General features: G+C 35.5%; 1 protein-coding gene across 1 annotated transcript in view; it reads left to right on the forward strand.

Annotated features, from left to right (window-relative positions):
• Positions 1-4,312, forward strand: part of ACVR1C (activin A receptor type 1C) — a 75,486-nt gene extending 71,174 nt beyond the window's left edge. The window contains exons 7-9 of the mRNA XM_040644727.1: positions 491-615; positions 2,785-2,915; positions 4,148-4,312. Coding sequence (XP_040500661.1) covers positions 491-615; positions 2,785-2,915; positions 4,148-4,273 — 382 coding nt within the window. The 3' untranslated portion in view covers positions 4,274-4,312. The remainder of the gene's footprint in view (positions 1-490; positions 616-2,784; positions 2,916-4,147) is intronic.
• Positions 4,313-15,916: the final 11,604 nt, after the last annotated feature.

The raw sequence follows: 15,916 nt of genomic DNA on the forward strand, positions 1-15,916 counted from the left end.
TATTTAATGTGTATATATTTCTGGAAGCCAATGTATAATAAAATTGTTCATTCAGAGAAGGGGTTTATGGAATGCTGCTGAGCACTGTGTTAGAGTCGTGGGCCCACCATGATGAATAAGAGATGCTCTTTGCCCTCAAGGAGCTTTCCATGGCAACATTTGTTGGTGGAAATTGAGTTCCATCTCTCCTATTGAGTGCTTTGTGTACTGGATTTCCCTCTAGCTTGTCCTTTGCAAGTATTTGGCTCTTGGCACCTGTTCTTTGACACACCGAGTAGGTTGACCTCTAGTTTTATTTAAAATGTTTTCAAAATTATAGTTCAGTCAATAACTGTATTACTTAAATGTGATTTATTATAGTGGCTTAGATCTACTTTTAAAATTGATGTAAGCTATTAATTTATATTTTATGTGAGGACTTAGTAAGACAGTATTTTACTGGATTGCTGTAAAGTCCTACAGAGGATCTGAAATGTGCATGTTTTTGAAGGTATATGGCTCCTGAAATGCTTGATGATACAATGAATGTGAATATCTTTGAGTCCTTCAAACGAGCTGACATCTATTCTGTTGGTCTGGTTTATTGGGAAATAGCGCGAAGGTGTTCAGTTGGAGGTAAGATGTTGAAGATATTCTTCGTATATGTCTTTCCTTGATACCCTGAATACAAGGTATTTCTTTCTATGTATTTTTTTCTAAGCACTATACTGAATCGCTTGTTAATATTTAAGAATATATCATTCGGTGATATCTTTCCAGTGGCAAAAGTGGAACACCCTACACATAATGATGATTTTGTATTACGATTACTGCTCAGGTGTGGGGGGTGACAGTTCTCCTGATAATTCTGATTTTCTCAATGATGCTTTGTGAAGCACTTGAAGATTTTCTTGAGTTTGCATGCAGTTAGCTGTATCCCTACTTTCTACCAGAAATTGAACCCAAAGATGTTAAATGATTTACCGAAAGCCACAGGACTTGAAGTGTTCTAGTTTTCAGGCTTTTCCTGTTTTTGATTGTTTGTTCGTTTTTGTTTGTTTGTTTTTTGTTGCTGTTGTTACTTTTTCCCTGTGATAATGAATGTAAAAGGGAGAAAGTGGAGGGCAGAGGTGAGCAGAGACTAACTTCTTGACTCTACTGCTCCTAGCAGTTTAGAGATTAATAATGAGAGGAGGAAGAGATTAAAAAGATGAAACCTTACAAATGCAGCCTATGAAGTTGTGGCATCCGTGGAGAAAAGTTAACTACTGGTAGAAAATGGATTAGAGTTTTTACTTCCCAGTGAGACAGACTTAACACTAAGCCATGGTTTAGCAAATTCTTGAGTGTCTGACTTTAGGAAAGTTACTTGGTCTCACTTTCCTCATCCGTAAAATGAATAATAAAACTGACCCCTTGGGCTTTGAGGATTTAATGGATTCATTTGGTTAATTAATTAGTGCAGAGCATGGTACAGAGTAAACATTCATTAAAAGAGCTGTCATTATCAAACCACTGTCAATTTTTGTATTTTGTATTGATACCATTTTGCTTTCACCAATTTCATTTTTTAAAAAATGAATAAAAAACTTTTGAACTTACAAAGGTAAAATTCTTTTGAATGAGAAGACATACTTTCCCCCTTTTATTCACAGGTAAAATAGTAAACCATTCAGGAAGATGAAGCTATTTATAGCAGCAGTAGAATTACAGTGGAATTCTTGAGCCTGGGATTGAGTTCTAGATCTGCCACTTACGAGTTCTTTGACCTGGAGCAAATTGAGGACTCTTTGTGTCTCAGTTTCCTCATTCTACAAAGTAGGGATAATATGATACCTCTTTTAGTCAGTGGTTTTGAGGAATAATTAAAATTTATAAAGGGCTTAGGACAGTGTATGGTAAATAGCAAGCTTCAAACATGTTTGTAATAATTTTTAAAATTTCGTATTAATATTTTTCTAGATCAGCTTTTAGGTTATTGTCCTTAAATTTTCTTCAACTGTTGAAATAGTAAGTTAGTTAACGTAATATTAGGACATATTTTAGATATTTTAAATTGAAAGGACTGTTAAAACAATTTTATGAGGAAGTTCTCAAGTTCAGGGAATATTCTGATAATTAAGGTCAGGTCTTTGTATTTGAGACTTTTTAAATATGAACCTTCATGTTGAACTGTCCATCCTCAGTACCTTCGCTGCTTCGTTGGCACATTCTCAGGCACAGTCCTTCTAAAATCCAAATGTAAAACTCAACTTTTAAAAGATTGCCTATCAATTTTCAAAAAGAGAATGCTGTTCTGTTTTGAAAAGGTTATTTAATGGAGAAACATACTTCATTCCCAAATGAGGCCATGCTATACATTTTGCAATTAGGCATTACTTTTGAATTGTACAATGGTATTCTATATAAATCAGAATTCACATAATTTTTATAATATAAATTATATTTTTATATCATTAAGTTATGTAAATGTAATTTGTTTATATAAAATTATATATAATATGTAATTGTATAAAATTATGTTTTATAAAATATATAATTTTATGTTTTATATAAGATTTATGTAATTATCAAAATTATGTACATTTTCATAATACACATTTTTTAAACTCATGTAATCACTTTTCAGCTGAGTGCTTTATACTTATATCCTTAGTTTTATAGTGATACAAAATTTTCATAATCCTGACTTTCCAGTTTCCCGGGGTGCCACTTGTGCCTAGAGGACTTAATTGGTATTCTTTTGAAATAAGCATCTTTGTTTATTATTCACACTGGGAAATTTATTATGCAAATTTCTGATAGGAATTGTTGAGGAGTACCAGTTGCCTTATTATGACATGGTGCCTTCAGATCCCTCAATAGAGGAAATGAGGAAGGTTGTTTGTGACCAGAAGTTTCGACCAAGTATCCCAAACCAGTGGCAAAGCTGTGAAGTAAGTCTATGTTCCTTTTTTGGTGGGGGGTGGGGTGGTTGGAGGGCAGGGGTTAGGGAAAGGGGCAGAGGGAGAAGGGCAGAGAGACTCTCAGGCAGGCTCCATGCCCAGCGTGGAGCTCAAGGAGGGACTCCATCTCTTGACCCTGAGATCATGACCTGAGACAAAATCAAGAGTCGGACACTTAACTGACTGAGCCACCCAGGCGTCCCAGGCGTCCCAGGCTATGTTCTTATACATGTTTTATCTATTATAATTTTGAGGTACTATCAGGGAAGATTTTCAGAGACCATATTGTTCTTCTGTCTTAATCTAGGCATCCAGTTCACTCCACATATGTAAGTATATGACCTTGTATCAGTCTTCAGAAAGCTTGCATTCCTTTCAGCCGTATGTTTACAGAATCCCAAGATAAAATTCTTCTGTGTGCTTTGGCTTTGGCTGCGTTTCTTGTCCTTCACGTGTGGTTCATCAATTCTGAAATTCTAGGCTGTGAGATCAGCACATGTCATCAGACTGGCCACTTGCTTCAGTGATTTCTTGTATCTCCCCGGATCCATGCATTCTCTGTTTGCCCCTCTGAGGATGTATCTTATTTATTGAGCAGGTCACTTATATTGTTTTAATTCAGAATTTTTGATATTGACACCCACATCATTATTTTATTGTGGCATAATTTAAATGTTATAATGCACAAATCTTAATATACAGCTTGATGAATAACAAAAAAATCATGCAAATATGTACTTACCATCCAGATCAAGGAATTTGCAACTCATCCCATATTCCTTTTTGTCTTTCATGTCCCTTCTCAGAAGATTTTAAAAAATAGCTACTCTACCATATTCCCAGAAATCAGTGGGTTGAATTTTCAACTTAAAGTTAGTCTCCAGGAGCGCCTGGGTGGCTTACGTCACGATCCCAGGGTCCTGGGATTGAGCCCCGCATAGGGTTCCTTGCTCCCTCTACCTGCCGCTCCCCCTGCTTGTGCTCTCTCTCTCTCTCAAAAAATAAATAAAACCTTTTTTTAAAAAAAAGGTTAGTCTCCATAAGGTTAATATGTGTGTGTTGACTGGATTTTTAAAGAGGTCTGGTCCTGATCTTCTGATACTGTTTTAAGTTTACTGTTTTTTCACCAGGGCTTAGCATCAATTCCTGGGTTTGTGGTTATGCTTCTCTTGGACTGTGTTCGTGTGACTAGCTAAAGTGTTTAATATTTTTCTCTCTTCAAGGCACTCCGAGTTATGGGGAGAATAATGCGGGAGTGTTGGTATGCCAATGGGGCAGCCCGCCTAACGGCCCTTCGTATTAAGAAGACTATCTCTCAACTTTGTGTCAAAGAAGACTGCAAAGCCTAATGATGATAATTCTGTAAAAAAGAAATCTCTCACAGCTTTTTTTTTCTCATTTTCCCTCTTTATGTGAATGTTTTTGCCTTTTGTTGTTGTTGTCGTTGTTCTACCTCAAAGATAATGCAGTACAGTATTTAAGAGCCCAAAGGCAGCATGGGAAAAATAACTCTGAAGTCAAGTCCAGGCAGGAATTGACTTCATTCCCATCTCCGTGTTGTCTTTAATTTTATTTTGAAAAGCAGCACATCAATTCATCTTTTTATTTAACAAGGAAGATATTACAAAAATGTAAAATAAGCTATATAAAAATAATACAAGTCATTAAGGTTTTATTTTACTTGAATCAAGAGCACATGAATGAAGAAAAAGAAATGTGAAAGCATTTTTTTTCTGAGATGAAAACACTTTCATTAAAAATGTGAACTAGAGCACGTTACGGCTCAGCAGAACTTTGGATTGTATAATGTGCGATTTTCTTTTCTTTTTTTTTTTTTAATGAAGAAGGATCTTCGAAAAAATTGCATATCGCCCTGAACTTTGGTGTCTAAAACACGTAAAAAGGGAGCCGCTCAGTGGGAAGATGGAAGTGAGGTACAAGTAGCCTTACTTGGCCTCCCCTCTTCTTGCTGTCCTGCTCGTCATACTCTGTGACCACAGCAGCCCCGAAGCAGTATGGAAGCCACTACAATTGTTAATTCCTATCATTTACAAATGAGACAACCGACAGCTTGAGACATTGAGAAATCCCGAAAGTCACATAGCTAGTGGTGGAGCTGGCACTAAGTCTAAATCCTGTGATAACCCACACTGTAGACTTAGCTAGCTTCCTACTTTCGCATCAATTCCCATATAGTACTTTTCTTCCTATGCAGAAACAACAGCTTTCATGATGGTATTCGCGGTTTAGTCAAACAGAAGACCAGTTGGGTCATTCTGTACCATCATAATGGACTTGCATGAACTCTGAGGACAATATCCCTTGACATTTTCCTCACAGAAATTTCATAGTCTGCTTATTTGTCAGATAAATATTAATGTTTTCTGAATACTTCCAGAGATTAATCAGGCATAAAGATCCATTGTTAGAAAGAGGTTTTTAAGATTTATTTCAGAGGTCCCCACTACTTTTGTACATACACACTTAGAACAGAGGGAGGAGGAAAGTAGAAGATATTTTGAGAAAAAATAAGAGAACTCTTCAGTAACTGTAAATAGCTATTTCCCTACCCTTTCAAAATGAGAAAGTAGGTGCAAAAGAAGGCTCATGATACTTTTGCCTTTATTCTACTTCCGTAGAGACAGAAGTGATGAATTCTGAATAATATGTGGAACATTGAGTCTTTCTTTCAAATCTGTAATTCTGCTTTGGTAAAGGAGATTTAACATGGTACCTTTTGTTGGTCTAAAACACTGTTTCCTAAGCTCTCTTCCTTAGAACACTCTTCTGTTGAGATGTTCCAAGACTGAAAGCATTCTTTGATAGATTCTTAGAAACTGATCATGCACATAGCATAGAACACATTTTAGTGTTCTATAAAGCATAACTTGGGTAGCAGTGTTTGAAAGGACATATCTATGTATTTTCATGCAGAGCCCAGTGTAGCGATTATAGTTCATTTCGCTATGGGAATATATTACTGAACCCATCTTCATTTGCCTAGGATGAGATCATTGAAGGCGAATATCTGACAGCTGTGGTACTCTCATTCATGCAGTTATCCATTCATTAAATAAGATAGGGGACCCCACATCTTCATTGCCACAATACTGGGGCCAATAGAGAACAGATGGATAGGTTCTGCCCTCAGGGATTTTAAAGACTAATCTGGAAATGGGAACAAGGATGTAGGTGTCGGTTTGGGGGAAGGAAATAAATTGACCAATAGGGTACAAAGTAGGAAGTCTTGAGTTCCATAAAACAGTAGGTTCTAGAAGTTACTTTCAACCTGTAAAACATTTAGAAGTTATCTTTATTTGGCTACTGCAGAGAATCTAAATTATATAGTCAGTTTTTTTAAAGTTCATATGTGAAGGGATTTTAAAAAGAGTTTATGTGAAGGGGTGATCTTGCTTGTGCTTTTTACCTTAATTTCTCATAGGTTGTTTTTGAATATATGAGAATGAAATTATTTATTTACTGTGGCTGTACCATAGTTAAGTGGTTGTTCAAATAAATAAGAATAATATTTCCTGTTTTATTCACTTATGTTGGGTAAATACACTTATTTAAGTTTTGAGAGAATGTTTTAACATCTCCATTTTCCTTGACACTATGTTTTATGATTTATTTGGATGTATCCAAATAGAACTCCATATTTTTATTGGTTCAACTTTTACTCTAGAGAAATTTGTACATTTTGAGATGTTTTTCTTGTTTTCGTGTTAGTTTACTATAACTGCTATCTGACTGGTCTTACATCTTAATTACCAAACACACTTCTTAAGAAAAGAGGTAGGTTAACAAAAATGATAAAAAGTGAAAAGTTCTAATTTTTCTTAACTCTCAACATGATTATAAATAGAAAATGCTCACAAGAACAGGATAAAGCTTAGAGCATAAAACAAATTTATTGTATATACCTATACTGTTAAACTTCATATTATTTGTTTTTGATGGAATGTCATTGTGTAATATTATTTCTTTTGAATTGTGTTATAAGCAAAAAATATTCTTCTTAGGCTCAATGTGTCAGTGTTCTTTGCTCCTTTCAAATATTTTGACTTTGAGTATAATATAAAGCTTGGGAAATTGCTATTTATGAAATGTCAGTACTGTATAAAGTGGTGATGGGGTTTCTATGCACCATCACTTTTTAAAATAAGGGAAACATTATTTGTTGTCACTATTACGGCATGAACTTGTTGCCTTTAAGCTACACGTTTAAGTGTGTAATTGGTACGAATTCTGTTGTGTGCTTTCTTCTCTGTCTAAAATATTTGGCATGTCACATCTAGAATTCTTAATTTATGTTCTGACTTGAAAGTTAAGTGAAACATGACTGTGTTGTACACTATTTTAGGCATAGCACTTGCTTTTCATCTTTATACTTTCAATTAACTTTGCATTTTAAATTTCCATGATTGTATGAAAATAGTAACCTGGTTGCAGTGTCTGAAGACTTCAAAATCAGCTTTTATTTTAAAATGAAGATCTACAATAGATTCATTAGGTTACAAGTTCCATAAGAATTTATTATTCTTAATACTTCTACTTTAGTAGAATTATTAAACAAAACTACTACTGTGCTGGAATTTTGCCACCATGTGACTTATTGGGGCAGAGAAAACTCAGGGCTGTCTTAGAGTTTACGCAAAAATACCAGGGAACGTACTGAGCAAATCATCGGAAAGCAGGGAGCCCACGTTTGCCATTGTACAAAGTTCAACTTAAAATTGCTTAGCAGGGAATAATTTTTGATTATTTATTTAAAATATATATGGAGATTTTTTAAAAAGATTTTATTTATTCATTTGAGAGAGAGACAGAGGGAGCACGAAGGGAGGGGAGAGGCAGAGGGAGAAGCAGACTCCCCACTGAGCAAGGAGGCCGATGCGGGGCTCGATTCCAGGACCCTGAGATCATGACCTGAGCCGAAGGCATGCGCTTAACCGACTGAGCTACCCAGGCACCCTGAAGGTGTTTTTTATTTCAATAAATTTATTTAAAGTATAGATATTTTATTTCCCCTCAGGAAATTGAGAAAGTAACACTAACAAGTGAGTCAAGTTGATGGCGGTTGATGTCTTCAAGAAGTATCTCTTGAAGGAAATTTACAAATAACAGCATTTTAGGTTACTTGGAAATATTGAAGAATTCACGTCTTAAAGTGGGGTTATTATGGTTTTTGAAGATATTCTAAATATCTTTTCTCTTGTGAAACGTGCTCCTGCCGTGTTTGACACTGCTCTGCACACACTATTTAGTGAAGACAATCATCCCTCTGCTTCTGACGGCTTCTTCTACACAGAAGAAAAAATGTTGGTTGGAATACAAAAGTTTCATTAAAAATGTTAATATTAAATGGAATTTCCATAATAGGCAGTTTTTCAAAGCGTGTCAATGCAAATTTTCCAATATTTGACACTCTTTTTTCTCTCTGGCTTTGCTTTTATGTGTCATTATTTTTCTCACCTCCTTTTAAAATATTCCCTACTGTCTTCCAAAAGTATATTTAGTCCTAATTTTAAAAAGCAACTAGATGTCATTTAGCTTAATCATGCTAATATTTAGCCTTCTAATGAAAGAGAATCCCTTGGTGGTCTATGTTATTTCAGATGTGTCACAGACAAAACCAAAAAGCAGAATTTGGAAATTGTGAAGAAAGTAATAGGTTTTATAATTCAATTCCCATATTTTATAGATGGTGAAACCAAGGATCAAAGATTAAGTGACTGCTCATTATTAGCAGAACTGATAGGGAAACACAATGGTGACACCCACCACAGGGCCCTACCATATTCAGCATTTGCTAATTAAAAAATAATTAGCATGCATCTAAACCTACCTTGAATGTACACTGATAGAATGCATCATTTAATGGTGTTGATCAAATCTCACTTCTCTCTCTTTTTTTTTTCCTGCTAAAATAATTTGCTCACTCCTGGTGGGGTCAGTTAGAAGAACTGAAACAGGCCAGGGAAAAGTTGTAAAATATTTGTCAAGCTAGGTCGACAACCACTGAAGTGCTGAATAAAATTTAGGAATTGTGAGAACGTAGAATTTCTTTGTGCAAGTAGCAAGTAACGATGAGACACTCCTGGGAATGGGAGCGAGAGAGGATTGGTCATTGAATCTCAGACCATGGCTAGGAGCATATTGTCTTCTCTCTTCTCAGCTTCTCACTAGTTTATCTTCTGCATTCATTTTCTTTCGGTTCATAAAATTGAAAAAGAAAGAGAGAGAAAGAAAGAAAGAAAAAGAAAGAAAGAAAGAAAGAAAGAAAGAAAGAAAGAAAGAAAGAAAGAAAAAGGAAGAAAAAAAGAAAAAGAAAAAAGAAAGAAAAGAGAGAGAAAGAAAGAAAAAAGAAAGAAGAAAGAAAGAAGAAAGAAAGAAAAAGAAAGAAAGAAAGAAAGAAAGAAAAGGAAAAAAGAAAGAAAGAAAGAAAAAGAAAGAAAGAAAAGAAAGAAAAAAAGAAAAAATCTTTGTCGGGTATCATCAGTTCCAATCACTCTGTAATTTCTGTTCTTCTAGTCTTCTAGCCCATGTTCAGATTGCTCCACGCTGAACTCCCTGGCAAGATTTTAATTTGCCATACCCACGTGTGAGAGGTTTCGTCTCGTGCCTTTTCCAGTGATTTTTCATTTGGCACAATAAAGAGAAGATTTTTTAATGGCAGAGAAGATTTTCTTTTACATTTTAAGAAGACTACCAGTCTAGTTACATTCTAGCTTTTAGCTGACATATAAGGAATGTCTACTTTTGCCTTAATGCCAAATTCCACTTCAGAGATGATGACTTGGACAGAGAATGTGAAATTTTTGTCTCCTAATGTGATAGCTAAATTTATTTCTGCTGTTTCATACAATCGTTTTGTTTTGCTTTGGCCATCTTTTAAAACTAAGCTGCTGTGGCATATGGTTTGTAACATAAGATTGTATTGAAATGAAGTAATCATCCCCTTTTTAAACTCCCTCGATTAAGAACTTCCAGGGTACTTCTTAATTCAGTTATAGATTAACACCACATTTAGGAGAATATGCACACTGTCTCATCCTAGATTGTAATATATTCAGATATGACTGTATTTTCTTACCACTGGTCCCAGTTATTGTACAAGAAAATTTTCTCTGCAGATCTAACAGTTTTAACTGCAAGATTTGTACCATGGGCTACACTAACCTGAATGTGAACAGAACCACTAGGAATCTGAATGTGTTAGGAAATTGGCCTTCTATCTACCGAGTGTCACCAGACCTGCTGGGTCCGTGGTGTGTTCTGCACCTAGTCACTAGTACTCTCCCCTGAGGGGCAGATGGGAGCGGAAATCTAACCTGCAATGGGCCCCTCCACTCAAATATTTTTATATTTTTCAGAAAAGCATCTTATATGCTGTGTATCTTCAGAAAAGGAGTCTTGCTTGTACAACCTCAGAAAATGAGGATTAAACTTTCAAAATGCTTCTTGACATCTGCAAATTGATTAGAGAACCTAGGGGGGGAAATTCCATAGATTTTTATCCTAGCATTTCCAAGAGAGTGAAACAGATTGCGTGTTTACACTGTCCATTTAATTTTTCAACCCAGATAATCTGCAGCAAGACACACGGGCCCTCATTTAATATCTCCGTTGCCATCTGCAAACCCGTTCATTGACTTTGCCTAGAAAAAGATAAATACGTTACCTCTGCAGTGTCTCAAGTCTGTCTAACTAATGCAGGTATAAAATGAGATTTACCAGTAGCTCCACTTCCTTCAATAGGTTAAAGACAAGTAATTCAATATTTTCCAAAAATCCAACTCTTTTTTTCCTATTTATATAAGGTGTGTTTGACCCAAAATATTAAATTCTGGTTTGTTTCCACAATGACTAGTGTCAAGCTCTTGAACTCTTCTGAACCTAGACTGGAGAAAATTATTCAAACTTAATCTGTATTTCAGGTTTTAAAATGTCCTAAATACAGAAAATTAGATTCATATCTCAAAAAAAAAAAGGAATTTTGGATTGACTTTCAAAGTACTAATACTAATTATACTTTTCTTTTGGTAGTGTGACTTTTCTTATACCTAAGAACATATTACAAATGTCAAAACCATTGCATTTTGACATTGCAAAACATGCCTTGAACTCTTGAACTACTGTGAAAAGAATCACTGTTGTGAAGACTTATTGTAAGCTGGCTGATATTCATAGGTATGTAAAAAGATATTACCCTTCAACATACAGGCCCAAATGAATGTATAAAAGGATTATGAAGAAATAAACTAAGTTTTAAAATGAGAATTGGGCAATAAATTGTATAAAAAATGCAGATGGCAATTTTGGTAGTTACAATTTTAATTGTTGAAGCTGAAAAGAATTCCAAATTCCAAAGAGAAATGAATCATATTCAGATGTTTCATTAACTTCTAGGCTATGGAAAGATGCATTTTGTAGTAATACGTATACTTATTTTCTTTAGAAATAATAGTATTTTAGAATTTAGTAAGAACTCAGTGATAGCCTTCATACCAAAATGTTTAACTTTACCAACAGCAAGTCATAAAAGTATTTATTTTAAAGCTTTTGAAATATTATTGCATAACTTTCAGCTGCCTCCCATGTAAATACTTATCTGCCTAAATGTTATATTTTTATGTATGCATTTCTGAAAATGTATTGTTTTGTAAAGTGGCCAAGTTAATAAATCAATCACTCCTTGCACTTGTTTCTGTGAAGCATATAGAGCTCTATTTTAAATAAAAAGAAAATGTGTCATATTTTGCTTTCTCTGTTCTATTATTTTAAACGTGTCTTTATATTTGCATGCAGTAAATGGAGGGGTTTTGGAAATTCGAATGTTGGCTCCAATGGGTACTGGACTTTTTCTTCCTTCCTTCCTGGAAGAGGCACTGGCTTCTTCAATAGCCATTTCTCTGTGCGAAACTTAGCACAATAGTCTTTGTCCTATGTTTCCTGTGGAGTAACCATGACTTGTACTTATTTAAGCATTTATTGAAAGACTTTGGGTAGGCCTGCTCTCAACCCAAACATAGCTTCCTTCACATTTAGATAAAATCTTGAGTACTCGTGTGGTCTATAAGCACCTTTAGGATATGGTGCTTATAGACAACTTTCCTGCCTTTATTTCTGGTATCCCCCCACCTCCAGCACCAACTGCCCTCCAGTCTTCTGTTCCTTGCTATTCCTTGAACTTGCAACATACCTGCCTGTCCCAGGGGATTTGTTCTATTCCCTCTGCCTGGACTATCCTTCCTGCTGATAGTTGTATGGTGTAGGTCACTGTCAGAATACCATCACACCAACTGGGTCTTTTTTGCCACGCTTTCTAGAGTAGTACCCTTTATCATTCACTGTCCACTTAGCCTGTTTTATTTTTTCTTTATAGTACTTTGCACTAACTGGCAGTATCTTATATCATATACCTTGAGCACTAATATTAGGGATCTTTGCACTTAAGTTTGAAGATGTAATTTTAAAACATGAAGAATTATATACTGTGCACAGTGAGAAGTACTCTGTGGCACTCATTACCCATCCATTCCCTCCCCCATGTCTGTAATAAACCTTAAAGGTTAGTTATAAACCCAATCAAGAATAGGTTATCCAAATTCATACTGTCTGTTGCAGAACGACATGATGAAAAAATTAGGTTGTGGGGCGTTTTTGCTTTCTTGTGTACTTAAGTACACACATGCAGACTCAGACATGTGTGTGGTTTATACTTTCAACCCTACAAACTTGGGTGTTTTCTGGGCCTTAGCATAGAGAGGCAAAATACTGCATTGGTTTTGCTTTTGGTGTGGGTTCTTCAGTTCTTTTACTTCATTTTTTTTTTTCATGTTGAGGGCAGTTTTATTCATGTGTCCTCATTGCATTAAGTAGGTACTAACCAGATTCACACTCAAATATTCTTCCCCAAAAATCATTAAGTCGTGTCTCATTTGGCTTCACAATTAGCTTCTTCTCTGAGTTGTAGAGAAAAGCAAAAATACTCATCTTTTGTCAATCTGGACTGTGAAACCCAGGCCTGAAAGAAAACAAATACTTTTGCTTCAACAGGCCTGGTAGTGGTGGGTTTTTTCAGCTATAACTTTGTAATAACCACTTAACATTTTTATTTTTTAACACTAAGGTGTGTAAAGTTGATGAACACTCACAATGAGGAAATAATTTACCTAATGAGTGAACTTCAAAGTGGATAGTCAACTTTTCTTCCCTTAGGATAGACTCCTTGAAATTGGGGGATAACGAAATCCGGGCTGTTTGATGGGGTGTTCTGCAAGTGTGACTTTAAGGAAATGCTCTATGACTTTGAGCATATGTTGTGGTTAAAGAGTGTTTGAACTTTGAATAGTTTCTTTAAAATCTATTTAATGAGAAAAAATTTTCGATAGAGAAGTTTTTGTTTTTGTGAATGCTATGTGTAATAAAATTGTAATTATCATCAATCCCTCCTATAGTTAAAATAGGTTCAAATTCTTTCCCTCTCGAATGTTAGTCAACAAATCTTTATCAAACGTTGCTGCAAAGTGCATAGTATCATTGCAGGGTTTTCTATCCTTGTTTTCTTGCAGGTGCTACTAAGAAAACAATACGCTCCCGCATTTCAGAAGATAATCTGTTTAAGGCGTAACCACAAATAACCTACCTAGCCTTAGAAACTAGTAACAGAAGACACGTCATAAAGAAGAAAGTTATTAAGGCTGAGTGTAAATACAGACATTAAATGATAGCAAAGACATAGAAATGAGGTATGAGTTAAGTTGGAATATTCAAGAAAATTAAAGAGTTGATGCTGTAGGATGGGAAAGATTTTTGTTAAGTGGAACAGACAGTGAAGTCCCTGGTAGGAAAAATGTCTGAAACAAAGACAGAAATGCTCAAGGCCCTGAGTAACCATAGGAGTAGAACGGAGGGTTTTTATAAGGTTTAGATTACAGCATTTAAACTTGATCCTGCTTTTGACGGAGACGGAAGGTTTTAAAGCACCAATGATAATGGGAAGTGGGACGCGCATACCTTGAAGATACTGCGGGTTCAATTTCAGACCACCGCAATAAAGCAAATATCGTAATAAAATGAGTCAAGGAATTGTTTGGTTTCCTAGTACATATGAAAGTTATGTTTACACTATACTGTAGTCTTTTGAGTGTGCAATAGTATTACGTCTAAAAAAACAATGTAAATACCTTAATTAAAAAATACTTTCTTGCTAAAAAATGCTAACCATCATCTGAGCTTTCAGCAAGTCCTAGTTTATGACCACAGATCACCATTACACATAGAGTAATAATGAAGAACTCTCAAATATTGCAAGAATTATCAAAATGCGGCACAGAGGCGCAAAGGGAGCACATGCTGTCAGGACACCGGCACCGACAGACTCGCCATAGGGTTGCCACAGACCTTCAATCTGTAAAAAGCACAATATCTGGGAAGTGCAGTAAAACCAAGGTGTGCCTGTATTTCATAAAGGAATTTAAAAAGTTACTTTCTTAGGACATAGAGCAAAGATTCCTCCATTACCTTTCCTCCCTAACTGGTGGATATTTAGAGAGAGCAGACAGGTGAAGAAATTTCAGATGAGCTGTCCAGTTGGTGTGATGGAGGTGTCTCTATATGGTGCTTTTTTCCACTTTTTCATGTGTCTTAAAAGCAGACTATATTCACAAGGAAGATAAAAAAGAAATGAAAGATTATGAAAGATCTCATCCTTAAGAATTTAGTTTTATTGCACATATGAATTTTATAACACACACACACACACACAGAAACAAATCATTTAAAAAGGTCTTCCTCGTAATTCCATCTCCGCATGAAAAATTTCCAGGTGCCACTGAACTGTGTGCAGTACATTTCAAATATAATCAAATTGGGTTTAGAAATACTAATGGTGATTTCATAGAAGAACCCTTGCTTCAGCAACTTAGGAAATTACACTTGATTTTCTTTTGAGTGTTACTCAATTGTGCTTGAAATTGTTCGTTTGAACTCTTCTAAACAAGAAGCAGGTGGTTAAATGTGGGCACTGTTTAACATTTACACAAAACATTCCAAACACAATGCACTTTTGCCCTTTGAATGTCAACCAGCTTTCTTCTCTCTCATAGCCCGTCCTTCCTTGGCCGTTTCATTTGACCTCACTACATCCCTGGAAGGAGAATTGGTTCAAAAGTAGTTACCTGCTAGGAAGCATCAGGCTATTTTTATAATCTTCCAGCTAAAGCTTTTAATGTGGCAACTGCTGGTTACTGAAGCAGTTTAAGAAAAAGGAACTGCTGAGTTTGCCTTTTTTTTTTTTTTTTTTTTTTAAATAGTAAAGCGCAAGGTGACACAGAGATATAAGTGAACCAGAACCGGGAAATAGAGCCGCGTTTTCTGCGCAGAGCAAAAGCAAGACTGCAAAACACATTTCAATTCTATGCCGCAATCAAGATCTTTGCTTTTCTACAAGACATGAACTAGTTCGTGAAATGCACTTTTCTCGAAGTCAGCTTTTCCTTTCCCAGAAAGACGTGGGCGACATCATGAACTTCTTACTGAGAATCCATTTGCTACAAAGTACTGGGTAAATACCCCAAATTTACAGTCAGGTAGGAAGATGACATTCAGAACCATAAACTTGGCTATTTCTTTACTTCTACTTTCTTTCCTGAAACAAACTTTTGTAGAAGTGGGGAACCATTTTCTGTCCCCGTCTCCTTTCTGCCCGTTCACTTCCTCCATCCACCGCAGTGAAACTTTTGCTCTCATTACTCTCCTATCTGCCTTCTCTTACAAATGACATTATATAGATTAGGGCATCATTAATTTAGCATAGTCTACCTTTAATGCTCTCACACCGCATTATATATAATGTAAGAATTTTCCAAAACGCATTTTCATTTTCTCCCTCTTGTCCTTTGTGCTTTTGTTATTAACAGTTTATGTTATATATATGTTATATATATGTGTGTGTGTTATATATATGTTATAATTTCATAATACAT

The sequence above is a fragment of the Ursus maritimus genome, unplaced genomic scaffold (genome assembly GCF_017311325.1).
Source record: "Ursus maritimus isolate PB19 unplaced genomic scaffold, ASM1731132v1 scaffold_1, whole genome shotgun sequence".
In the NCBI taxonomy this organism is placed as follows: domain Eukaryota; kingdom Metazoa; phylum Chordata; class Mammalia; order Carnivora; family Ursidae; genus Ursus; species Ursus maritimus.